We start from the raw sequence: 24,850 nt of genomic DNA on the forward strand, positions 1-24,850 counted from the left end.
CTCCAGGGGCCATCACCACTGTGTGCCTTCTGCCACCGCCTCCTTCCCCCACCTGAGCCCCAGGGTGAGGGCTCCCGGGCGTCCGGGTCACTGCTGTATATAACTCCCCTCCCCCAGAGAAATAAAACGTCACTGCCAATGTCAGGAGGTGCTTTTTAAAAAGGGAAAAGGGCAGGGGAGGTGGGTGAACTCAGGCTGCGCAGACACGCTAAAGCCTCGCTCCACGGAGAACCATACACCGAGAACCATTGGATCTAGGACCCTTTGCTTGGGGGAGGGACAGGGGATATACAGAACTAGCCGAGCCAGGCCTCTGGACCCCCACTTCCACTCCAGCAGCACGACTGCACCCTTTTCTGTTTCCCCAGTGCCCAGTACTAACAAAGTACTAACAAAGTACTAACGTTTGAAAAAAACATTCCCCCCCACCACCTCCGGAAAGCTCTAGAACTGCACCTTTCAGTCTGGCAGCCGGAAGCTACATGTGGCTATTTAAATTTAACTTAAATAAAATTTTAAAATTCAGTTCCTGAATCACACTAGCCACATTTCAAGAGCTCAGTATTCACATGTGGCTCAGCAGCTACCCGAACGGGCAGGGCAAATACACAAAATTCTCCTTATTGCAGAAAGGTCTATGGGACAGTGGTGTTCTAGGAGGTTCCAGGATCTTGGAGAGAGGCAGCAACTGCTACAAACCCTGCCCACCTGCTTCCCACCTCCAATGTATATTGAGAAAGGCGTTTTGGCTGCAGGAGGGAGAAGGGACAGGTGGGCTGAATGGTGTCCAAGCAGCCGACTGGCAAGTTCTGTTCTAGAAAGTTCTCAGTTGGGCTGACATCTGAGTCTAAACCCTGAATTCAACTGGAGGCCGGTGTGGACGCACCCCATTTGAGCCTCTCTCCCGGGGGGGGCCGGAGTGTGGGGCATCTTAAGGCCACCGCATGTAAGGTGACAACACACTTCAATTTGAGAATCAGGACCCCCAATTCTGTACTCTAGTTGCTAACCTGGAAGGCTGGAGCCGGAACTGGAGACCACCATTCCCCTATCTCCCAGGCCCGTCTGACAGGCCATCTTTGAACTCCAACACCTACTCAACACACCAGGCCAGAAATATCAACCAAGATTTCCCCGTGCCCTGGAACTTTGGCCTCCACCTTATAACTATCACCAGTCAATGATCTGCTCCCCGACCCCTACATCTGCTCAGTCTCAACAGAATCTCCGGGCCTCAATCCCAAAATATTCCCTTCACACCCACCCCAGAACCCGCTTCCTGGTTCTAGGGTAGACAGCGACCCTGCATGGCCCCAGCAGCAGGCTGCCTGGGTTCAAATCTGGCGCTGCCCCCTCCCATCTGAGTGCCTTTGGGCGAGTGCTTCTCAGTCTTCTCATCTGTAAAGAGGGGCTGACCACAGAGCCACTTCCCAGAGCCAGAGGCCTTTAGGAGCCCAATCTGCAACTAGAGAATGAAAGCAGCGCCTGGGACGTACTAAGTGCCCAGGAGCAATGACGGAGGCCCCACTGTTCTCCTGCCCCAGAACCATGAATGTCCCTCTGTATTCCAGATTAGAACAATGATTAGCTAAATATCCCTTTCCGGGTTTCATTATCACAGAATCCTTGGCCTGGGTTCAACCTTCCGCCCTAGGAATAAGCGTGGCTCAGATACATTGTGCTGCGCGTTCACCCTCCACCCATCGCCCCCAGAACCTCTGTTCAGTGGGGGCCCTCCCCTGTGGGACGGGGATATTTTTTTATCAGTTCCCAGGTTAAGATCTGACCTCTCCACCTAAGCCCCAGCCAGGGGTGAGGAGCTCTCAACAGGAACCAGCGAGTCCCAGGCCAACTTCTCTCTCCCCAGGGTCCCACCGCTGACATGCCACAAGCAGGCCTGAGTCTTTTCTGCATTGTCTAACGGGGCTAAGTTCCTGGCCGGGACACCCCGTTTCTCAGAGGACCTAGAGGCACTCTGAGGAGGTGACGAAAGCTACCGCTTGCCCCTAAAAAAGGCACACATACAAACCCCACATGACAGCTGGCAGGCCATTTTTGGAAGGTTTGCAGTCACCACCATGCCAAAGCTCATCAGACAACAGCAAAGAGGCTGGGATGGCCCCGTTGGCATCTCCCTAGGTTATGTGTGTGCCTGTGAGTCTCTGGTTCCTGCCCTCCCCTGAGCCTGGCAGTGCTTGTCAAAATTCCAAGTCTCTTGGGATCTTAATGTCCCTCTCTTTCTCCATCTTTGTCGTCCTCAGCCTCTACCCCCTCTTGCCATCTCTTGGACCTCCACCAAGCCCCCAGGGTCTCCTGCTATGGGTAACAGCAGCTAAGCGTTGAACAGCGCTTCAAACGAATTGTTTTCCTTTGTCTTGACAAAAGCCCATTTTACAGATGACAAAGCTGACGATGGAAACTGTTATCCAACTTGTCTGGTCAGTGCCGGAGCTGAGATTCAAATTTGGTAAACTGAATTCCAAAGGCCAACCACAAGGTTATTCTGTCCCCAAAGGGATGATATTGTCCCCACAAGTCACTTTCTGAGCACATCATCCAATTTCTGCCCTGGATCTCTAACCTGGGACAATCCTGGAACCTTTGGCCCCAGTATAACATCCCAGTCCAGAGACTTGAACATGCCACTCCCTCTCAGAGGACGCATTCCTGATGTGCTACAGGCCAGAGTTCAAGGACGTTAATGACCCATCTTTACTCTAGAAAGTAAATGGCCCATCATTCACTCTCTTGCGGTCCTTAAATGCTACTTCACTCCTCTGTTCTGTAAAACCAGGGCTCTAGAATTGATAACATTGGTTATGGTCTAGCCAATACCCAAGGTTCTAGAACAGGGGTTCTTCCTCAAGTTTCACCCAGAAGAGAATCAATCTAGAACGCTGATGATCCGCTCCCCCCCCCTTTTTTTTTTTTAATATTTATTTGGTTGCACTGGGTCTTAGTTGCGGCAGGTGGGCTCCTTAGTTGCAACTCGCCGGCTCCTTAGTTGTGGCATGCAAACTCTCAGTTGCGGCATGCATGTGGGATCTAGTTGCCTGACCAGGGATCGAACCTGAGCCCCCTGCATTGGGAGTGTGGAGTCTTAACCACTGCACCACCAGGGAAGTCCCTGATGATCCACCCTTAAATCTCACGTTTGGTCTTTACCTACTGACCAGCCATCTTCAGTGCCAACTCCAGAGTTCAAGAATATCAATGGTCTATCTTTGAGGATGTGTCCAGGCTCTAGAACAACGGCTTACTCGCTACCTTATAGGCTGGGTTCTAGTAGACTGCCAGTTGACCTCCACACTTTTTTTTTGACTGCACTGTGCAGCTTGAGGATCTTAGTTTCCCAACCAGGGATTGAACCCAGGCCAAGCACCGAGTCCTAACCACTGGACCACCAGATAATTCCCAACCCCCAAATTTTTAACACCCTTATTCTAGAACATTGTTCCTCAAACTTGAACGTATGGTAGAATCCTCCCAGGATTTTATTAAAAAATGGGTTCTGACTCAATAGAGCTGAGAAACAGCCCATGAGTCTACATCTCCACAAGCTCTTCAAGGACTCTAAGAAGGCATGAGAAGACAGAAATCCACATTCAACTCTGCAGGCCGACCTCTAAAATGCCAGTCCACTCGTGACCTTGTAGTTTCAGGGTTTGAGAACAGAGACCCACCCTCAAGCCTATCTCAGGGAGCCAAGAGAAAGCTGGTTAACTCCCAACACCCATCACTGCCTGTACTGGTTTAAAAATACACCCCCAAATTCATATTCCTTTCCCTTCACAAAGTAGACCTTGATTCCCCTCCTTGAGTGGATGCTGGGCTTAATGACCCTCCTCTAATGAAGAGTGTGGCAGAAGCAATGGTGTACAATGGCCGAGATTAGGACATCAAGATTGAGTGGCTTCCTCCTTGCTCTCTCCCCTCACTCACTCACTCTGGGGGAAGCAGCTGCCATGTCTGGAAGACTCTCAAGCCACCGCCACCCTATGGCGCGGTCCACATGGCAAGGAACTGAGGCCTCCAGCCAACAGCCACACAAGTGAGCCACCTTAAAAGTAGATAAGTAGATCCTTCAACCCCAGTCAAACCCATGATGACTGTACCCTCACCACTGACCTCAGGCCAGTACCACCCAGCTAACCTGCTCCCAAATTCCTGATCCTCAGAAACCCTATGATGATAAATGTTTGTTGTTTTCAAGTTATTAAGTTTTGGGGTGGGCTGATTTGTTACACAGCAAGACATAATGGATACAATGACCCCAGCCCAACCATGTCCCAGGGCTCCAGAAAAGCCACGTGCCAGATCCAGACCTTCTGCCCCTGCCACCCCCTGGCCCCCCAACATGCCGCAGGACAGAGGCACTCCAGCCAGCCGATAAAGTGTTTGCCGTCAGGTTTTCGTTTGGCTGGTTGTGTGTACACAGTGTATACAAGTTGAGTTGTACAGAAGCCCAAGAAAGAGCAAGAGACAAAGGCTGGTGGGGAGATGGGAGCAGAGGGGTTAGAGAGAGGGAGGAGGGGAGAAGAGACCGATAAAAAATAGAACCACATCCAGATGACAATGGGATGGGGGCGGGGGGAGGGGGCAGACACAGACAAATCGCAGTAGAAAAGGAGTGGGAGGGGCAAAGAGAGGGGACCCTTCTCCCCCCTCCACCTCCCCAGCCCCCCGCCCTAGGTATGTACAATAAATAAGATTAAAAATAATTAACAAGATGTGTTTTCCCCCTCCCACCCGACACCAAATGCCCTGGGGAGGGAATGGCCTTTAGCAAAGATCTTGGCCTGTGAGGGGGGGATTGGGGGGAAGGGGTCCCCCAGCTCTCCGAAGCCGCCCCGCCCCCCTCAACCATACATAGACTTTTCCTATACATTATGTACAAGGTGGAGGGGGCTGGGGCTATGCCATGGAGGGGGGATTGGGGCAAGGTGGGGGAGGGAAACCGTTACTAAATAGACATTTATACATATATATAAATAATTTCTCTGTACACCGGACAGCGGGAGGAATGGGAGGGAGTGGAGAGGGCTTGGGACATGGGGGGAGTCGAACTTTGAACTCTGCCCTGTGGGGGCAGCATGGACACACCCTGACCAATGACCCCCCCCCCCCACCCCAGCGATGGGGCCCAGGGGTTAGCTCCTGAGGGCACAGTTCTGTCCCAATTCTCGGTTTATGGAGGAGGTGGCCCCCCCAAGCCAGGTGGGGTCACCCGCAGCGGCTGTGGGCCTGTGCTTGGGCCAGCAGGTCGCTGAAGGAGTCAAAGAGCTGTTCCAGCCACGGCTGGTTCCGCATGCACTGCTGGACCACCTCCTCTTGGCCCAGGTCCTCAGCGCCGCCCTCGATGGCCAGGGTCTGCAGGGGGGGTTAAACATGGAGCTGGGGTGGGAGGAGGCTGGGGGCCTAGGGCTCAGTGTCCCAGGGAGAGGGGGGCTGGGAGCTGCACTCCCGGGTCCAGGGGGGAGCCTGCGATGGCTTGAATCCCAGGGTGACCCGTGCGGGGCGTGGGTGGGCTCACCTGGTCCCGGCAGCGCAGGAAGGTGTGGTACTTATAGTGGTGGAGTGAGTGGTAGAGCGTGTAGTATCCCGACTTGTCCAGCTCAACCTTGAACTCCTGGGCAGGTGGAGCGGAGAAGCCTCAGCCACCCCGCTCAGCGCCGGGCGGCCCCTAACCCGCGCCCCGCCCCCGGCCCCGCCCCTCCCGGGCTCCGCCGCACCTGGGCTCTGACCACGCTCCTCTTGAGCTTGCTGAGCGTCTTGCGGTTGTAGGGTTCCCCGGCCGGCCGCAGACGCACGGCCCCCTCCTCAGGGGAACCCTCCCCAGTCTGCTCCACTTGCAGCTGGGGGAAGGTGTGCAGGGCGTCCTGCGGGAATCCGAGGGGTCAGGGGGACCTCCCTGGACCCGCACACCCCAGACCCACCCCCCAGTTCTCAGATCCTGAGTGATCAGATGCCTCAGTTTCCCCCAGGAAACTGCAGATCAGGAAAGACACTTGGGAGTGTCGGTTTCCTCAAAGGACAGTGGAAGCCTAGGTCTGTCTGGTGACCCTTATAATGTGCTTTGTGGCCCCGCCCAGGATTCTCCGAGACACCTAACATCCTGCCCAGGATTCTAGAGCCACCATCACATCCTACAAAAATTCTAAGAGTCAGCCTGAAATCCAGAATCCCTGGAGCCAGGCTAACGTCCATCCCAGAATTATATCAGACTCATACTCCACCCCATAATGCTCAGACCTATCCTAATGTTCTACAGTGGAATTCATTTTTTTTGGGGGGGGGGTGGCGCACGACGCGGCTTGTGGGATCCTAGTTCGCCGACCAGGGATCGAACCCACGCCCTAGGCATTGAAAGTGCGGAGTCCTAACCACTGGACCACCAGGGAATTTCCATTACAGTGGAATTCCTAACTCCAGCGTAATATCCTACCCCCCTTCTCAAAGCCAGATGAACAGTCAATCCCAAGATTCTCAGAGACATCCTAACATCCCATGAAGAGTTCCAGAACCAGATTAACGTTTTACCCCATGTTTTCATAGTCAGACTAACATCCCAGCAAGAATTTTCAGAGCTGGCCTAAAATCCATTCCAGAATTCTGAGCCATCCTAACATTTTACCCCCCGGTTCTCAGCACCACATTAACATCCCCATCAGAATTCTCAAAACCAAATTAATGTTCTCTCCCAGAATTCTCGGAGCCACCGTGATATCCCATCCCAGAAGGGAAATTACATAGATGACTTCGGATTCGAGCCTGAGATTCGAAGAGCCTGAATTACGCCGACAGAGAAGCCATCAGAATCCACTCAACGGGGACTTCCCTGGTGGCGCAGTGGTTAAGAATCCACCTGCCAATGCAGGGGACACGGGTTTGAGCCCTGGTCCGGAAAGATCCCACATGCTGCAGAGCAACTAAGCCTGTGCGCCACAACTACTGAGCCTGCGCTCTAGAGCCCGCAAGCCACAACTACCGAGCCCACGCGCCACAACTACTGAAGCCCGTGCACCTAGAACCCGTGCTCTGCAACAAGAGAAGCCACCGCAGTGAGAAGCCCGCGCGCCACAACGAAGAGTAGCCCCAGCTCGCCGCAACTAGAGAAAGCCTGCGTGCAGCAACGAAAACCCAACACAGCCAAAAATAAATAAATAAAATAAATAAATTTATTAAAAAAAAAACACCTCTATTCTAAAAAAAAAAAATCCACTCAACGCTCTGCCCCAGAGCGAGCCCTGGGTCCAGGCCTTAGTCCACCTTTTGTCCCCAAACTTGTACTCCACAACCACGCTCTGCTGGGCCTGCCTAGCAGCCCATCCCAGACCTTGCCAATGACCCCGCCACGCCATCCCAGCTCACCTCCATCTGTGCTTGCAGGACTGCTGGGAACCCAGAGACTCCCTCCAGACAGCCCGGCCTCCACTATTCTCCTGGCCAAGCCCGACCCTTCCAACGATCGCCCCTCCAGGGCCTGATGCTCTGGGGACCAGCGCAGTGGCTGACATGCACGTGTCTCCTCTGTGCCTGAGCTCTGGGCCCCAGACGCCGCAGGCCAAGCCCCCCCAAGCACCTGCAGGGCTGGGCTCAGCGACAGCCGCTTTAGGACTTTCTTCTTGTGCTCATTCAGGAGGCCATCAATCTTCCGCATGGGCGGGAGGTACAGCTCGTCTGAAAGGCAAGACGGGGTGTCAGAAGAGATGCAGCCCCACGATGTATGGGAGGCAAAGGAGGGGTAGGGGGCTCTGGGCCCCCAGGCCTCTGCTCACCATGTGTGTCCTCCAGGGCTTGAATCATATCCGGGTCGAGTGCCGTGCTCACCAGCATCTCCACGTAGCTCCGGTACATCTCCCGCATCGCGCGGGTCTTCAGCAGACGCCCGGGTACTGCCCGCTCTGGGGGAAAAAAGGGAGACATGGCCCATCATTCCAACTTTCTCCAAGGCCGCCTGTGTGGCAGACAGTATTCTAAGCCCCAGGGACCAGGAGAGAAATTCCTACCCTCAGTGAGGTCCACGTCCACTGGGGAAGACTCTCCAACACCAGGACAATATACTCTAACGGTGAATCATAGGTACCGTAATGAGCTCAGCCTGGCAAGTCAGGGAAGGCTATTAAAAGTCACACACATGCTGAGCCTTGAGTGATAGGAAAGAGTATTCCAGGCCGGTGACCATTGTGTTTGACTAGTTCAGTGTAGCTTCAGTAAAGTCTAAAGAAGCAGCAGAGTTGGTTTCCAAACCAGTGAATCAAGTCCAAGAGATCAGAGTTGGTTTCCAAACCAGTGAATCAAGTCCGAGAGGTGAGTTGGTTTCCAAACCAGTGAATCAGGTCTGAGAGATCAGGTCACAAAAGGCAAGACTGAGGAAGGAGATGGCAGCTGAGACTGCACAAGTCAGGGCAGGCCAGACCATGTGAGGCCTCTGAGATGAGGTAGAAAGAGGAGGGCCTTTTTTAGGGAGGGGTACTAGGGAGCCATGGGAGAGCTATGAGCAGGGACGGGCGAAGGTAAGTGGAGAGAGACCACGCCAAGGCCAGGGGATGGATCCGAGGGATGAGACCAGAGGCCAGGGCAATGGACCAGATGAGAAAGGATGAGGCTGGCCCAGGGCTGGAGGATCAGGATACAGAGACTGAGGGGCAGGAGGGCCAGCATCTGAGCTAGGGCTGTGGGAAAGAGCAGAGGGGATGGGGGAAGTCAGGGCCGGAGGGGTAGGGCTGGGGGCTTCCTTGCAGCAGAGGTGAGGGAGGTGCCTGGAGGGTCTGGCCTGGTGACTTGGTTGCCAGTGGGGCTGTGTCTGAAATAGAGAAACTAGGACCAGCTCAGTGGGGTCTGGAAGGAGGGGGTTGCTGGGGGGTAGGGCTGGAAGGTGGCAGGGAGAAGAAATGAGTCTGAGGCTCACGGAAGTTGTGGGAGCTTGCCAAGTGAGAGATACGGAACGCCAAGCAATGAGGCCAAGGACGGGACTTTTTTTTTTTTGGTCCGTGCCGCATGGCTTGGGGGATCTTAGTACCCTGACCAGGGATCAAACCCAGGCCCTGGCAGTGAAAGCACTGAGTTCCAACTACTGGACCACCAGGGAATTCTCCAAGGATGGAACTGGAAGGACAGCCACCAGAAACTCAAGAAAGAGCATCAGGGAGAAAAGAGAAGCAGGAGGACCACGTGTGGGGAGACCCCAAAACATCCCTTAGGAAAAGGCACGAGAAATGTCCACTTGATTTACCCACATGGACGGTCCTTGCTGACAGCTGTTTCAAGAGGCCAGAGTGACCATTTAGCCACGGGAGTCAGACCCCATCAAGCCTCTGCCTGAACCCCCTAAGGCTCCTGTCTCACTCTTGATAAAATCCTGCCAGTGGGGCCACAAAGCCCCAGGACCCTTGTCTCTCCAAGATGTGGTCCTGTTCCTTCTTTGCCCTCACTTCCTCCAGCTGCTGGCCTCTTTCCTGATCCTCAGACACACCCAGTCCATAATGTTCTCTCTCCCAAAGTCACACCACCCCAACCCTGTTGCATTCGGATCTCTGCTCCAATGTCACTTCCAGAAGCCTTCTGCAACTCCCCCTTCCCCCCAAAATATCACCCAGGATCCCGCCTGGATCCTCTTTACCAGATTTATTTTTCTCTACTGCCTTTAATCCGACCCAGCCTTACACTGATGATTTTTCATATTATTTTGTGTTCTATTACATAACATATTTATCTGATCGACTCCCCCGCTGAGACTGTAAGCTCCCACGAGGATACATGTTTTTGTCTTTCCTGTTTACTGCTGGAACCCTCAGTTCATGGCATAGTATGTGCTCAATTAACACCTGCAGAAAGGGGCTGAGGAAGCCAGATGAGAGTGGACTAAAGGAAGGGGGAGAGGGAACATCACTGCAGCCTCTTTCTAGAACTTTCATTGTGCATCTAAGAAAGGAGAGGCATCAGCTTCTAGCACATGGAGGATCACCAGTCTTGGACCAGCAGGAGGCCTGGTTCTGAGACCTCCTGGTCTGGGCAGAACCTTCAGGGCATCCAGATGTTGAGTCAGGCTCATCCTGCCCAGGAGGGGCTCCTGGTCAAATGGGGTGAACAGAGAAAGACCCAGGCCCAAAGAAAGATACTGCCCCTTGGTGGGGGAATTGCTTCCCTAAGAGTGCAGAGTTTAGCTTCTCCCATTTCATAGGCTCAGAAAATTCTGGGCTGTCCACATATGTTCATAGCAGCATCAGCCAAAAAAGTGGAGACAACCCGAATGTCCATCAAGCTACTCCATGGATAAACAAAATGTGGCATACCCAAGCAATGGAATAGTATTCAGCCATAAAAAGGAATGAAGTACTGCAAACAACTATATATAATAATTAAGTAAGCTACGAGAATATATTGTACAGCACAGGAAACATAGCCAATATTTTATAAGAACTTTAAATGGAGTATAATCTATAAATATATTGAATCACTATGTTGTACACCTGAAACTAATATAATAATGTAAATCAACTATACTTCAATTAGAAAAAAAAAAGAATGAAGTACTGATACACACCACAACATGGATGAACCTCAAAAACATTATGCTAAGCAAAGATGCCAGTTCCAAAGGATTGCACACTGTACGTATGATATCCCTTACATGAAATGTCCAGAATAGTCAAATCTATAGAAATAGAAAATTACTGGTTGCTTAGGGATGAGGGTGGGGAGAAAGGGGAGTGATGGCCAAGGGAAGCAGGGTTTCCTTTTGGGGTGATGAAAATGTTCTAAACTTGACTGCCAGGTAGATGCACAACTCTGACTATACTAAAAGCCAGAGAATTATGGGTTTTAATTAGGTGAGCTACATGGTATGTGAATTAGATCTATAAACTTGTTTAAGAAAAAAGAAAAAGAACCTGCAAATCTGGGCCTTTTGTAAAGCTCCTCCCTTGCCAGCACCTTGCCCTGACTCAGCTTTAACTGCTTCCACCTGGCCAGATTGAGTCAACTGCCCAGTTAAAAGACTACATTTCCCAGGCTCCCTTGCAGTTAGCTGCGGCCAGGTGACTAGTTCTGGCCAATGGGATAAGAGAAGATAGGATGTGGGCCATTCCCAGATCTGGCACTTAATCAGAACTTCCCAACTTCACCAGGGCTTTGATGAAAAGATAATTCCAACTCTCTCATTTGACTAGCCTCTGTTACAACAGCTATCCCTGCACTACACCTGAAAGAGTATGTGACCTTGAGCAAGTCATGTCACCTCCCAGGGCCTCAGATTTCTCATCTTTAAAATGAGGATAAAAAAAAAAAAAAAAAAAAAATGAGGATAAAAAATAAACAAATAAAATAAAAAACAAAAAACCCCGAAAAATATAATAAAAAATAAAATGAGGATAATTTTACAGCATCTACCTCACAGGGTTTATGTAAAGATAAAATAAGCCAATGTGTAACATGCTTAAAGTGATGCCTGGCACTTAGTAAGCACTCAACAAAAGTCAGCTGTTATATTTATTTTACGTATGTGTACATATATTTTTGTTGTTGTTATGGTCATCATAAACCAGACATCATTCTAAGCAATGGAGCTCCCACCTGGTGCCCACTACAGGCGAGTACCCTCCTATGTGCTTTTCTGTGAATACCCATTTTTACTTTATTATTAACCCATTTTACAGGTGAGGTCACTGAGGTGCAAAGAGGTGTTGCCCCTTTCCTGGAGTCACCCAGGGAGTCACAGGGAACACCACTATGTCTGGGTCCCCATGATAGATGTTGGTCCCCAATCCTCCTCGGCCCTCAGAAACTGCCTATTCTGAGACAAAACAGCGCAGTGTTGAAGAACAGAGCCCGATGCTCCACTGGCTGCATTCCAACTCAGGTGGGATGTCACATCCCAGTTGTGCTGCACTCTCTTGGTGTCTTAATCTCCTCACCTGTATTTGAGGATAATATTGGTATCTACTTCCTAGGACCACAGTGAAAAACTCAAACAAGTTAACATCTATGAAGAACTTACAAGACAGCCTGTCACGTGGTTAGGTGCCATATAGCTGTTAGCTACTGCTATTATTTTTAACTTACTTATTACTACTGTGACTGTTTGCTGATGCTACCTGGAGCCCTCTGGATAGCCCCCACCCAAGCCTCCTTCTGAAAGCCACAGAGTTGCCTCCCTACCACCAGCCCTACGGCTGCCAATGGCCTTACCATCCTCACTGGGCGCCCCGGGGGATGACTCTGAGTCCGAGGAGCTGCCTGGTGGGCCCCCGCCCACCGAGGCGTTGCCTGCCGCCTCCTTCAGCCACTTCTTCCTCTTCTTGGGGGGCGGCTCAGCCTTCACCTTGGTGGGCCGGGACTTGGGCAGCCGGGAGGTGGCGGGCTGTCCCGTGGTGAGGCTCCGATCTGGCCGAATCTGCCGGCCGCCCGTGCCCCGCTCACCCCGCAGCGGCCGTTCCCCACGCGTTGCCCTCTCTTTCTCCTTCTCTTTCTCCTTCTCCATGGGCCGAGGCAGGGATGGCTTCTCAGGGGCAGGGGGCTCAGGCACGGCCGTCTCGGGCGTCTGCTCTGGGGGCTTCTCGGATGTCGTCTTATCAGGGGTCTCGGGCTTAGGAGGTGGTGCCAGGGCCTTGGGGGGAGGTGCGGAGCTGCCCCCGGCAGATGCGGGGCCCTTGGCCTGCCCAGAGCGTCTGGAAGGGGACATAGATGGGACTGCAGTCAGCACCCCCTGAAACCCAAATTTTCCTCCTTGGGGTACCCCCGCCCCCGCCGCCTAGCCCACAGCTCTAAGCACAGAATTTTGCTGAGCTGGTCTCCGTCCCCCTCTCTCTGGGGGCCCCACTCTCTGGGTCTCTGCACCCCCTCCCCGACTCTGTTTCTAAGCATTGTGTACTTTAAAATGGTTTTTATGTTATGTAAATTTCCTTGTATGATTCACCCCATGCCTGCTGGCCCTGCCCACCACCTGACCCCCGGCCCCCATGGTACCTGACAGGCACTGGGGGCCGGTGCCAGGGTTTCCGAGCACAGACCCTCACGTAATCCTTCTTGTTGACATTTTCCAGAAACTTGACGTAAAGGCGCTGGTACCGGTTTTTGGCGTCCCCAAAATACCCCAAATACTACGGAGGAAAAGAAGCATATGAGGAACTCCTTCCTCCGCCCCAGCTAGGCAGCCCAACACCCAAGACTCCCAACCCCTGCCCTGGCCCACCACGGCAGGCACCCGGAGCCTGCCGGGAGGTGGAGACACCCCATCTGGACACATCTTGGACCCAAGGTGAATCACAATCGTGTGAGGGGGGCAGCGGCTTCCACACACCCCACCCAGGGCCCCTCAAGCCCTCGCTCCCCTCTGCAGGCTCACATTACTGGTGGCACAAAACTGCCGCTGCCCGTCCTTGATCTCCGGAGTGAATTTCTGCAGCAGTGCCTTCTGGACTCGCCAGATGGGTGGAGGCTCGCGCCCCGTCTGCAACGCCAGCTGAGGAGGGGCACAGGAAGGCCGGCAGGGTCAACCCCCATTCCTGCCCTTCCCAACCCCAATTCCTGGCCCTCTGTCCTCCCTCTACACCCCCTTAGAGAAAAGGCATCATCATTAACAAGCATCAGCAGACTTCCAGCTGACAGGTATCTTCTGGCTGTCTGAGGTTCTTAGATTTGGGGATGCAAAGCTTCCCCAACTTACCATGGGGTTCCGTCCCAATAAACCCATCGTAAGTTGAACATATCCTAAATCGAAAGTGCATTGAATACCCCTAAGGACATCATAGCTTAGCCCAGCCTACCTTAAACGTGCTCAGAACACTTACATTAGCCTGCAGTTGGGCAAAGTCATCTAAGACAAAGCCTATCTTATAATAAAGTATGGAGCATCTCATGTAATTTATTGAATACTGTACTTAAAGTCAAAAACAGAATGGTTGTCTGGGGACAGGAGGGTTGGAAGTGTATCAGTTGTTTACCCTTGCGATTAACTGCGTGGCTGACCAGGAGCTGGTGGCTTGCTGCTCGCTGCCAGTGCCCAGCATCACAAGAGAGTATCGTAGCGCATATCACTAGCCCAGGAAAAGAACAAAACTCAAAATTCAAATGGGTCTTGCTTTTGCACCGTGATAAAGTTTAAAAATCCTAAACTGAACCATCAGGGAACCGTCTATACTCTCAATCAGGCCGTTCATGCTGTTGTTGTTGTTGTTGTTGTTTTTTTTAAATTTTACTGCAGTATAGTTGATTTACAATGTTGTGTTAATTTCTGCTGTATAGCAAAATGACTCAGTTATACATATATATATTCTTTTTCATATTTTTTTCCAGTATTGTTTATCACAGGATATTGACTATAGTTCCCTGTGCTATACAATATAGTATAGTATAGTATACAGTATAGACCTGTTGTTTATCCATCCTGTATATACTAATTTGCATCTGCTAATAATCCCAAACTCCCAATCCTTCCCTCCCCAGCCCCTCCTCGCCCTTGGCAACCACAAGTCTGTTCTCTATGTCTGTGAGTCTGTTTCTGTTTCGTGGATATGTTCACTTGTGTCGTATTTTAGATTCCACATATAAGTGATATCATATGGCATTTATCTTCCTCTTTCTGACTTACTTCACTTAGTATGATAATCTCTAGGTCCATCCATATTGCCGCAAATAGGCCATTCATTCTGGGCTACAAGGTTTTAGTTATTACAGCTATACAGTGTGATGGTACAAGCCATCCGCATGACTCAAAGAAATGACAAAATCTGAGCACTCATCCACCCACCATCTTCTAGATACAGTGTTGGGCGTCACAGTTTGGTGGTGAACGAGATCGACAAAGCCTTTCTTGGGGTCTTCATTACAGAGGTAATAAGACAGACAAGCAAATAAACAGAACAGGGTGAGGTTGTGGCTTGTGCTAAGAATAAACAGGTGATGGGTTACCTGAGACCATTTATTTCATCAGCCTGTCCACAACAGGGCAGGACAGTGACACAAAGGCTCCCCGATCTCCACTCCCCCCAGCACACTCAGACCCCCATCCCCACCCCAAGGCTTGTGTGCCCCAGCTGGGCACTGGGAACCAAAGGATGTCAGACCCAGCATCTGATCTCAGGGAGTAAGGGGACTAGCAGGGGACCAGACACGGGCACAAAAAAATAACAGCACAAGTAATAAATGTGCTAACAGCAGGTGCCCCAGAAGCCTAGAAGAAGGACTCTGGACTCAATCTGAATCCAAGAATGCTTCCTCGAAGAAGTGATACCTAAATGAGTCCTGGAAGGACTGTATCTTCCGTGGGGGGGGTTGGGTGATGACCAGGGACTGCCAGGTAAAGTGTGTGACAGCTGTGGCTCTAGAAAAAAAGCAACTGACAGGCACAGATAAGTAAATAATAAGAACATAGTGGGGAATATGCACTGAGCTTTGTGATAACCCAGAGATGAATGAGGGACAAGCCCTTGCATTTAAAGAATCCATAGTTGGGACTTCCCTGGTGGTCCAGTGGTTAAGAATCCGCCTTCCAGTGCAGGGGATGCAGGCTCGATCCCTGGTAGAGGAATTAAGATTCCACATGCCGCGGGGCAACTAAGCCCGCATGCCACAACTACTGAGCCCGCACGCCACAACTAGAGAGGAGCCTGTGCGCCGTAACGAAAGATCCTGCATGCCGCAACTAAGACCCGACACAGCCAAGAGTAAATAAATAAATAAATATTTTTAAAAAGTAAATAAGTAAAATAAAGAATCCATAGCCAAGTGAAAAACAGGATTCAGATAACTCCAACTGACTGATCATGGCTGCCCTGAGCACTAGGCTCAGCAGGAGCAAGCTCTGGGATCAATTAGTGATGTCTGCCACTGGCAGCAGCTGGAGCACTGGATACTGAGTGCCAAGTACTTGCTATCTATTCTTGGTTTTTGGTCAAATGCTTTTTCATATCCTGCAGATCACCCAGGGGAACAGAAAGAAGGAGTTAGAATAACCAGATGAAAATGAGGTCCAGAAAGGTTCTTGGCTGAAATTCCATTGGACAAGAGTGAGGCAGGATGAGACAGGGATATGGGCATGTCAATCCCAAGTGCCTTCCTCTAGGATACCATGGTTCTCAATCCTCCCTCTGGGCTCCTCAGGGAGCCAGGTCAGAGGCCCAAGGATTGAAAAGTCCGTTTCAAATCCTTTTCAAGGACTGAAAAGCTCATTTACATCCTGCCCTGCTCCAAAACCTTCCAGGGCCCCCAATGCAGATTCCACAACCTGGCATAGAGACTTTGCCTCAGTCTCCTTTCCTTTCTCCTACCCCTGCCCAGCAGGTCATCCAGCCCCTCAAAGCTCAGCAGACAAGCCCCAGACTTTCTGACCTCCAGGTTTCTGCACATGCAGGGTTCCCCACTAGGGGTGTCTTTTTTCCTCTCACTGTGGATATAATGTTCCCTGTTCCAGTTCTCAGAAGTTTCTGAAAAATCCATCAGAGCACCCCCTCCCCCAGCCAGGGGAGGGAACCCCCTCCTCTGTCTCTTCCCACTGCCGATCTTCCTCCTCTAAGGATTCAGCTGTTTCTCTAGCTGGACGTGGGGCCCTTGACTCACCACATCCCAATTGGGCTTGGCTTCTTTCCCCAAACCACTCTTCCTCCCAGGATCCCCACTATCCCCCAGTCATCAGGCCATGGCATCATCATCCTTGCCTGCTCCCCAACCAGGGTCACTTAGTCCCAAAGCCACGTCTTGCCTGCCTCTCCTCATGTCAATCATGTCACTGACCACACCCACTTCCACCTGGTGGGAAGTTGCCCCACCCATAACACCCATTCAGTGGAAGCCACAGCTGATTGGAGGAAACCTGACAAGGGGTGGCCAATCAACAGGCATAACACGAACCCCATCCTGACCCAAAATGCTGTGCTGGGCCAATCAGATTCTCTTCTGGGAATCTGAACTGTGACAAGCTGAGACAAGGGCAGTAAGTAGCAGGATGTGAGTAAGTAAGCTAGAAGCACCCAGCCTGGTGTTAAGGAGAAGGCTGCAGGATCAGACACAGGGGAGTCAGTGTAACAGAGCTAAGGCAGTGGACAGACTGTCATCAGGACTGCACACTTCCCCAGCCACCTCCCTGCTGGCCAGGGCCCTCGAAGCTGCCAGACAACCCAGAGCAGATTCTCAAGCAGGCACCCACTGATCTCACCACAGGATGATCTGGACCCTGCCCACCTTCCCAGCCTCAGCACTCGCTGTCAGTCACTCAACCCCTTGCATCTCTCCCTACCCATCACATAAACATGCCTCACCACAGGGCTTTTGCACAGACTGTTCTCTCTGCGTGACCCGCTCTCCCCATACTTTTCTCCATCCAACAAACTTATATGCTCAGAATTTACATCCTGATAAACCCTCAACATCTCCAAGGACTGGGAGTTAATATTATCCCTCCCATTTTACAGGTGGGGAGGCTGAAGCAGAGAGGGGGCTAACCCTACACTGTCCAATTCAGCAGCCCCTCCCCATATGTGCCTCTTGAGCATTTAAAACGCAGCTCATTTGCATCAACATGTTCTATGAGTGTAAAATACACACTGGATTTCAAAGACTCGGTAAGCAAGAGAGAACATAAAACATCTCATTAACTTTCCCTATATTGACCACATGTTAAAATGACATTTTAGACATGTTGAGTTAAAGAAAATACATCCTTACAACTAACCTCACTCATCTTTTAACTTTTCAAAAGTGTGGATGCAAGAACGTTTAAAATGCTGTACATGGCTCATACGATATTTCTATCAGGCTGCCACTGTTCTAGAACAAACTATGACCCGTGGCCCATTTTTATAGAACTATGAGCTAAGAATGGTTTCTACATTTCTAAAGGAGTGTGAAAAAGAAAAACAAAACAAAAAACAAAAACCCATGAATACATGATAGAGACCGTACGTAGCTTGCAAAGCCTAAAATATTTACCATCTGGCCCTTTACAAAAAAAAAAAAGTCTGCCAAACTCTACACTAGAGATCTGCCCAAGATCACTGAATAATAGAAACAAAGTTTATAGGGCACTTTCGGCGTGCCACCCACAGTCAGAGTACTGGACAAGCCGTAAAGCCTGAGTGCTCACATTGTATGAAGGGGGTACTAACAGCATCAGCCCCCATTTTACAGATGAGGAAACTGAGGCTCAGGCAGGGTCAACACTAGTCCAGCTCGGAAGTGGCAGAGATTCAAGCCAATCAGATTAACGCCAAAGCTGGGCCCTTAATGACCATGCTGCCAGCCTGCCCTGACTCCTGACACACGAATGAGTCCTCATCTGCCTGAGTGGCTCAATCCTGGGGCTGTGAGTCCCCCATCAGAACACATACTCGTGTTGTATTTTAAGCATCTGAGTCCTTGCCTGGCCCCCTCCCCTGCCCCATGCCAGCTGGGAGGTGGTATCAGATGGCCCTGGCTCTAATCCCAGCTTGGCACCCAGCAGCCAAATGATTCCCTCTCCCTGAACGTGAACTTCCTCATCCATAAACTGGAGACGGTCAGGGTCCCCACCCCAGAGCCCTGTTCATTTGGCCCAGTGCTGGGCGCCCAGCAGCACTATCAATGTTTGCTAGAATATACACAGAGAGTGGTTGACTCTGGTGCTGAGAGCGTGGGCTCCCAGGGCCAGTAGAACTGGGTGTGGGTCCCAAGCTGTGAAAGCCTGGAAAGCCCACTTTAATCCTCTGAGCCTCAGTTTCCCTCCCTGTAAAAGGGGGATAGTAATCCCTATAAAGAAAGGAGATTACAAAGATAAAACTTACAGGTGGTGGTGAAGGTGTTTGCACAACAAAGTGAATATACTTAATGCCACTGAACTGTACACTTAAAAACAGTTAAAATGATAAACTTTGCGACATGTATCGGTTACCACGATTAAACTAAATTCTGAATGTGATGTGCCCCAAATCCTATCCCCTGAGAGCTGGTAGCCGTTCCTGTCACTGCTGTTCGTTTGACACCTCCCTCGCCTGTCCCAGACTGATGGCCAAAGAGCCTCAGAAGTCTTGAAGTTAAAATGAAATAATGTACACAGGGCACTAGCAGAGTGAGTACAACTATGAGGGAGATGGGAGGACTGGCCAGGGAGGGATACTGAGACTCAAGGCATTGGGATTGTTCTGGTAGCTGGCTGAGGAGTGGAGAAGTAAGCCTTCACTCTACCATCCTGCTTTGACAACTTACATATCTCTTGTGAATGTTCTCTTGTATCATATATCATACTGAGAAGATGACAAAGTAACAATGAAAAGATACAGTCTGGGATTGGTGAGCTGGGGTGGACAGAGTAGAATGTGGCAGGGTGGAAAGCAAGCAGAACCAACCAGGAGGTGATAACGGTGGAAGCTGAGTGATGGATACACACAGCCCCGTTGCTGTATTTGCTCTACTTTTCCCACAATAAAATAGATTGAAAGGACTTCTCGGGTGGTCCAGTGGTTAAGACTCCGTGCTCCCAATGCAGGGGGCCCAGGTTCGATCCCTGGTCAGGGAACTAGATCCCACATGCCACAACTAAGAGCCCACATGCCGCAACTAAAAAAAAGATCCCGCATGCCACAACGAAGATCCTGCGTGCCGCAACTAAGACCTGGCGCAGCCAAATAATAAATAAATAAATAAATAAATATTTTTTAAAAAATAGATTGAAAATAACATAGGAAAAAGCACACTAAGTTCCTCTCCCAAAACACACTTAATAATGAAGTATAATACGGAATTTCCTGGCGGTCCAGTGGTTAGGACTTGGCACTCTCGCTGCCATGGTCCTGGGTTCAATCCCTGGTTGGAGAACTAAGATCCCACGAGCTGCGAGCTACGGCCAAAAGTATAATAATATGCACTATCCTTATAATGAATTCACCCTACAATTTCTCCATCTGTAACTCAGAAGAAACAACACCCAGGATGAAGTTAAACACATTAGGGCTTCCCTGGTGGCACAGTGGTTAAGAATCTGCCTGCCAATGCAGGGGACACGGGTTCGAGCCCTGGTCCAGGAAGATCCCACATGCCGCGGAGCAACTAAGCCCGTGCGCCACAACTGTTGAGCCTGTGCTCTAGAGCCTGTGCTCCGCAACAGGAGAAGCCACCGCAATGAGAAGCCCGCGCACCGCAACGAAGAGCAGCCCCCGCTCGCCACAACTAGAGAAAGCCCGCGCGCAGCAGCAAAGACCCAATGCAGCCAAAAATAAATAAAATAAATTAAAAAATGGTCCACATCAAAAAAAAAATAAAGAAAAAAATCTTTAAAAAAAGAAAGAAATTAAACGTGTTAACATACATCCAAGACCAAACATGGTTCCTGCCCCATAGTTGCTACCCAGTCAGTGACAGTAACACGAAGAATGGCCTTAGCCCTTGGGGTCACCATCAAGGTGATAATGGCTTGCTGACCTACCGAGTACTCGCTCTACCTCATGCTCTGTGAGAAACACTACACAGGCATCTGATGTCACCTACCCTCGTCAAGCACTTATATTAACCCTCTGATCCAACTACCTGTCCAATGAACAAAGTACAGCAAAGGTCACTACACTTTTTCCATAACAGGACAGACAAGAAATATTTTTGGCTTTGTGGATCAGCTAAGCTCTGTTGCAACTACCCCACTCTGCTAGTGGACGGGGAAAGCAGCCATAGCTAATATGTAAATGAGTGGGTGGGGCTATGTGCCAATAAAACTTTATTTATAAGAACAGGCAGGGGGCTGGATTTGGGGGGGCAGGGGGGGCATAGTGTGCCCACCCCTGTGTAGAATAACAGGAAGTAGTAAATGCGCTGGTGTACAAAAAGTGTTTGTTTTTTTTCAGCCACACTGCATGGCATGAAGGATCTCAGTTCCCTGACCAGGGATCGAACCCGTGTCCCCTGCAGTGGAAGCGCAGATTCTTAACCACTGGACCGCTAGGGAAGTCCCAACATAAAGTATTTAAGATGTGGCCTGACACACAAGCATTCCCAAACCACTGGCTATTACATCTGCACGTTGTATGTGTGCCTTTTTATAGGTATGTCACGTCAATACCTCAGCTTTCCACCTACAAGGCACAAGTTGCCTTTAAAGCATTCCTTGGCTTGTGTTAGAAGCTCCCTAAGATCAGGCCCTCCTCATCAGCTTTGTCCCTTAGTATAACCCTAGCACCCACAGCAAAAATATCTGCAATAAATGCTAACAATGGGTTTACCTTATTTATCGGTGACACACACACACACCCAAATAACATCTCAGAAGCGTGCAAGTCCTCTGCAGGGGTCCAGCTGGCCTCCTCTATCAGCCCCATGACTGTCAACTCAGGAGGATCAGATGGGCTGCCTCAGCCATCACTGTACCTGCAGCCCCCAGCACCGGGCCTGTCATCCAACAGGCGCTCGATAAACGCTCCAGTGACCAAAGCGTTGGGCCCAGTTGTCCGACACGACAGGAGACTCACCTTGAGGGAAGGGATGTCCTCGGCGCGGATGACGAACTCGTCGCGCTCCCGGAAGATGCCCTCCCCGCCGCTCTCGCCAGCCTCCTCGTCCGTTTCCCCGCACACGGCCGCGGTCTCCTGCTTCTTGGCCAGGTGCAGGGGCCGGGCGTCCGGCGGCTCGGGGTCGTCGGGGGACGGGGCGGCAGGCTCCTCCGGAGGGGGGGCAGGGGCGGCGGTGGGCAGGGGCGGCGGGGCGGGTGGCGAGGGCAGGGCCGGTGGGACTGGCACGGGCGGTGGGGGCGGCGAGCTGGGCGTGGGGGCCACCAGAGGGGGCGGCGAGGGCAGGGCCGGCGGCGGGGGCGGCGGCTGGGGCGTCGGGGCGGGGGGCGGCGAGGGCGGGGGCTTCTCCTCCAGCAGTGGGGGCTCTGGGGGCGAGACGGGCATCAGGGCTGGAGCCCCGCTCAACCCCAGCCCGCCAGACCTGTTATCTGCTACCAGTGAAAGGCCTCCCAGCCTATTCTGGGGGGTCTCAACACAGCCCTCTTCCCGCCCTGCATCCCAACATCCCTCCTGACCAAACTGAGCTCTTCACCTAGCATCCATCTCTGCCCTCAATCCCCCTCCATCTCCACTTTTTATTCCTCTTCTGCTGACCTTCCTCTTCCTGCAAAGCTCCTGTCTGACCCCTCCCTGACCTTCAATACCCACCCCTGTCCCCAGACACCTACCAGAAGCCCAGGACCCTTTAACTTCTCTCTCCAAGGTCCTAATAAACTTTCCTACCCAGACATGCCACTCTGGTCCTCCCCATCTTTCCCCAGCCTCCAAAGACCCCCTTTGTGTCTTAGTGCAGTTCTGTGCCCCAGTACCATTGCTCAGTGTCCCCACCACAATGGCCAGGAGGCCTCTCTGGTCCCATCAACACCCCCCTCCGCCCCCCAGTCTAGTCCCTACAAAGCTCCTGGCCCTGCCCTAACTCCTAGTCCCCAAATACCATTCACCATCCCAGCACCTCTTCTCTTGTCCCTGAATGTCCCTCCCTGTGCCAACAGCCCCTCTGCCCCTTATTGCCACTCAGCTCCCCAGTCACCACTGTGCCACATCTGACTCCCTCCCTGAGACCCCTTCCCAGCCCCAGTGGCTACTCTGAGCCCCTGAAACTCTCTCCCAACCACAATGTCCATTTTAGTCCTGAAACGTCTCTTTGTTGCTTTGGAGCCCCAGTCTGACGCTTACCTTCCATTCCTCAATGTTCCTCCCAATTCCTCAACCACTCCTTCTGTGCTTCTACCTCCTCTTTTCCTGCTCAGAGGTCTCAAACTCCTCCACCCAAGCTCTCCCCTATCCTTTCCTCAGCCTGCTCTCCACTCTCGGGATCGGCAATACCCTCTCCTTCCCGCTCCCTGTGAGATTCTGTAACATTCCTCCTCTAGCGCCTTGAGATCTTCTGACTCCCCCGACTGCTTTTGCTCCATCCCTGGGTCCTTCCAAGCTATGAGCCTTCCTGACCCTTCCAAGGCTCCCTCTCCCCCCGATGCTCTCTGCCGTTACGGCAGATCCAGGCACTCTGCTTAGCACCCTCGTGTTTCTCTTCTCTTCCCTGATGCTTCCCTTCGGCCTCTCACTGTCTCACTCCCCACTGCCCATCTTTCTACCACCTTTCAGAAGACTTCATTCCTTAAGACTCCTGTGAGCTCCCAAGCCGCCTCATTAACTGCTCCAAATGCCTTTCTCCAAACGCCACCTCTTTCTTCCCCCAATGCCTCTGTTCCCCCCCATCAAAGCCCCTCAAATTTTGTCCAACCCCCCTCTCAGGACAGAACACCATCCAGACTTGACTGTACCCCAAGACTTTTCCGATGGCCCCCCACGAGATCTGACTAGTTATTGTTGATACGTTTCTCTTTAAACAACCCTCCCAAGTCTCTCTCTGCCCCCCAGACCTTTTTCTTTCCTTTATTACACATCCCTAACTCCTAGAGCCTTTCTCAGGTCCCATGTCCCCCATCAGTTTTAAAAGCTCTCTCCGTCCCTGTCACCCACCTGCCCCCATCACTTATAGCCTGCCCTGTCCCCCAGTGTTCTCCACTGCCCACCTTGGGGCCCCTGCTAGTCCCCTTAGCACCTGTGGGCGGATTAGAAAAAGATGCCCCTTTCTCAAAAGGCTTGCCCTCAAGTAGGAGGTTACCCTCGTAAACAGGCAAATCTCTATCAATCATCTGTACTGTGAACAGGGCTTGATCTACACAACCAGACCTGGTGACCTGAATGTCGGGAAACCCCTGCCCCGCCCCCAAACCATCTTCCCAGAGCTCACCAGGCGTGCCACTGCCGCTGGCACTGGGGAGCCCCGGGAGAGGGGGTGGCCCGGGGACTGCAGCCTCAGTAGCCAAGGGGGGCCCGTCCGCGGTGGAGGTGTCCTTAGGCCCGGCCAGCGGCGGGTCGTCGAGGGCGGAGATGGCCGAGGAGATGCTCTCCTGCAGGTCCCGGTTCTTGGCGACAGAGTCTTCCTCGTCCGACGAGAAGGAGGGCAGGGTCTCGAGGTTCCGTTTCAGCTCCTCGTCCAGCCGCTTGCAGGGTGAAGGGCAGCCGAGCCCCAACCCCTCGCTCTCGGCGGCCTCCAGAGCACCCCCCAGCCCGAAGGCACCGGCGGGTGGGGGCTGTGGCACGGCAGGCGCGGCGGGGGGCTGGGGAGGCAGGCCCCGGGCCGGCACGGAGGGCGGCACGCTCTTGGGGGGGCTGAGCGGGGGTGTCAGGCCGGCCTGGTAGAGCGGTGGATGGCGCTTGCCTGACTTGAGAAAGTCCAGGAACGAGGCCATGAAGCCGGACTTCATCTCGGGCTGCTTCTCCTCCACCTCCTTGATCTTGGCCTCGATCTTCTCCCGAGTGAGGCTGGAGTCCAGGCTGTTGTGGTCAGCTCCTGACACGGCATCGCCCGATGACGCTCCCAGACCCTCGCCGGCCTTGGGCACAGACAGCTTGATCTAGATATGGGGGCAGTGGGGAGTCAGGGCCCACAAGCCCAGGGCCCCAAGCCCCCTCCTCCCTCAGACCCAGGGGTCTGGGGCCCCAGACCTCTCCCCAGTTAAGGCCCTAAAGTGCAAATTCTCAGAGTGTCAGCCTGTAGAATCCTAGAATTCATGCCTGCGGACCCCTCTACTCAGATTCCAGAATGACAGGACTGGGGTCCCTCCCTCATTACTCACAGACCCTCCTCCCACAAGACCCAGGAATCTAGGACCCCTGATCAATAGTCCTGCAGGATCTCGAACCTAAGAATACAAGCGCTAACCCCCCGCCTCCCTCTAGACACAAGAGTTTCAATTCTCAGACCTCTACAACATTGGAACCCTGGAATTCCAGCCCTCGGATTCATTTCCTCGTGGGTGTTAGGAAGATAAACCACATCCCCTACCATGCCCAAGAACCTCAAATGTGGTCCCAAC

At 52.1% G+C, this 24,850-nt stretch overlaps 2 protein-coding genes across 6 annotated transcripts in view; one reads left to right on the forward strand and one right to left on the reverse strand.

Annotated features, from left to right (window-relative positions):
- The window catches only part of RRAS (RAS related), a gene marked incomplete at its 3' end in the record, with an annotated part of 3,347 nt that extends 2,966 nt beyond the window's left edge, over positions 1 to 381 (forward strand). The window contains exon 5 of the mRNA XM_082439794.1: positions 369 to 381. Coding sequence (XP_082295920.1) covers positions 369 to 381 — 13 coding nt within the window. The remainder of the gene's footprint in view (positions 1 to 368) is intronic.
- Positions 142 to 24,850, reverse strand: part of PRR12 (proline rich 12) — a 31,468-nt gene continuing 6,759 nt past the window's right edge. For 4 of the 5 annotated variants that reach the window (XM_082435862.1, XM_082435860.1, XM_082435864.1 and 1 more), the window contains 10 exons: positions 23,722 to 24,388; positions 21,426 to 21,829; positions 13,346 to 13,462; positions 12,967 to 13,100; positions 12,190 to 12,668; positions 7,779 to 7,904; positions 7,583 to 7,680; positions 5,733 to 5,879; positions 5,534 to 5,629; positions 142 to 5,370 (listed from right to left, as the gene is read on the reverse strand). In XM_082435862.1, the coding sequence (XP_082291988.1) occupies positions 5,224 to 5,370; positions 5,534 to 5,629; positions 5,733 to 5,879; positions 7,583 to 7,680; positions 7,779 to 7,904; positions 12,190 to 12,668; positions 12,967 to 13,100; positions 13,346 to 13,462; positions 21,426 to 21,829; positions 23,722 to 24,388 (2,415 nt within the window). In that variant the 3' untranslated portion in view covers positions 142 to 5,223. The remainder of the gene's footprint in view (positions 5,371 to 5,533; positions 5,630 to 5,732; positions 5,880 to 7,582; positions 7,681 to 7,778; positions 7,905 to 12,189; positions 12,669 to 12,966; positions 13,101 to 13,345; positions 13,463 to 21,425; positions 21,830 to 23,721; positions 24,389 to 24,850) is intronic. The other variant, XM_082435861.1, reaches the window with a different exon arrangement.

The sequence above is a fragment of the Balaenoptera physalus genome (assembly GCF_965194825.1).
Source record: "Balaenoptera physalus genome assembly, chromosome: 19".
Taxonomy (NCBI): Eukaryota; Metazoa; Chordata; class Mammalia; order Artiodactyla; family Balaenopteridae; genus Balaenoptera; species Balaenoptera physalus.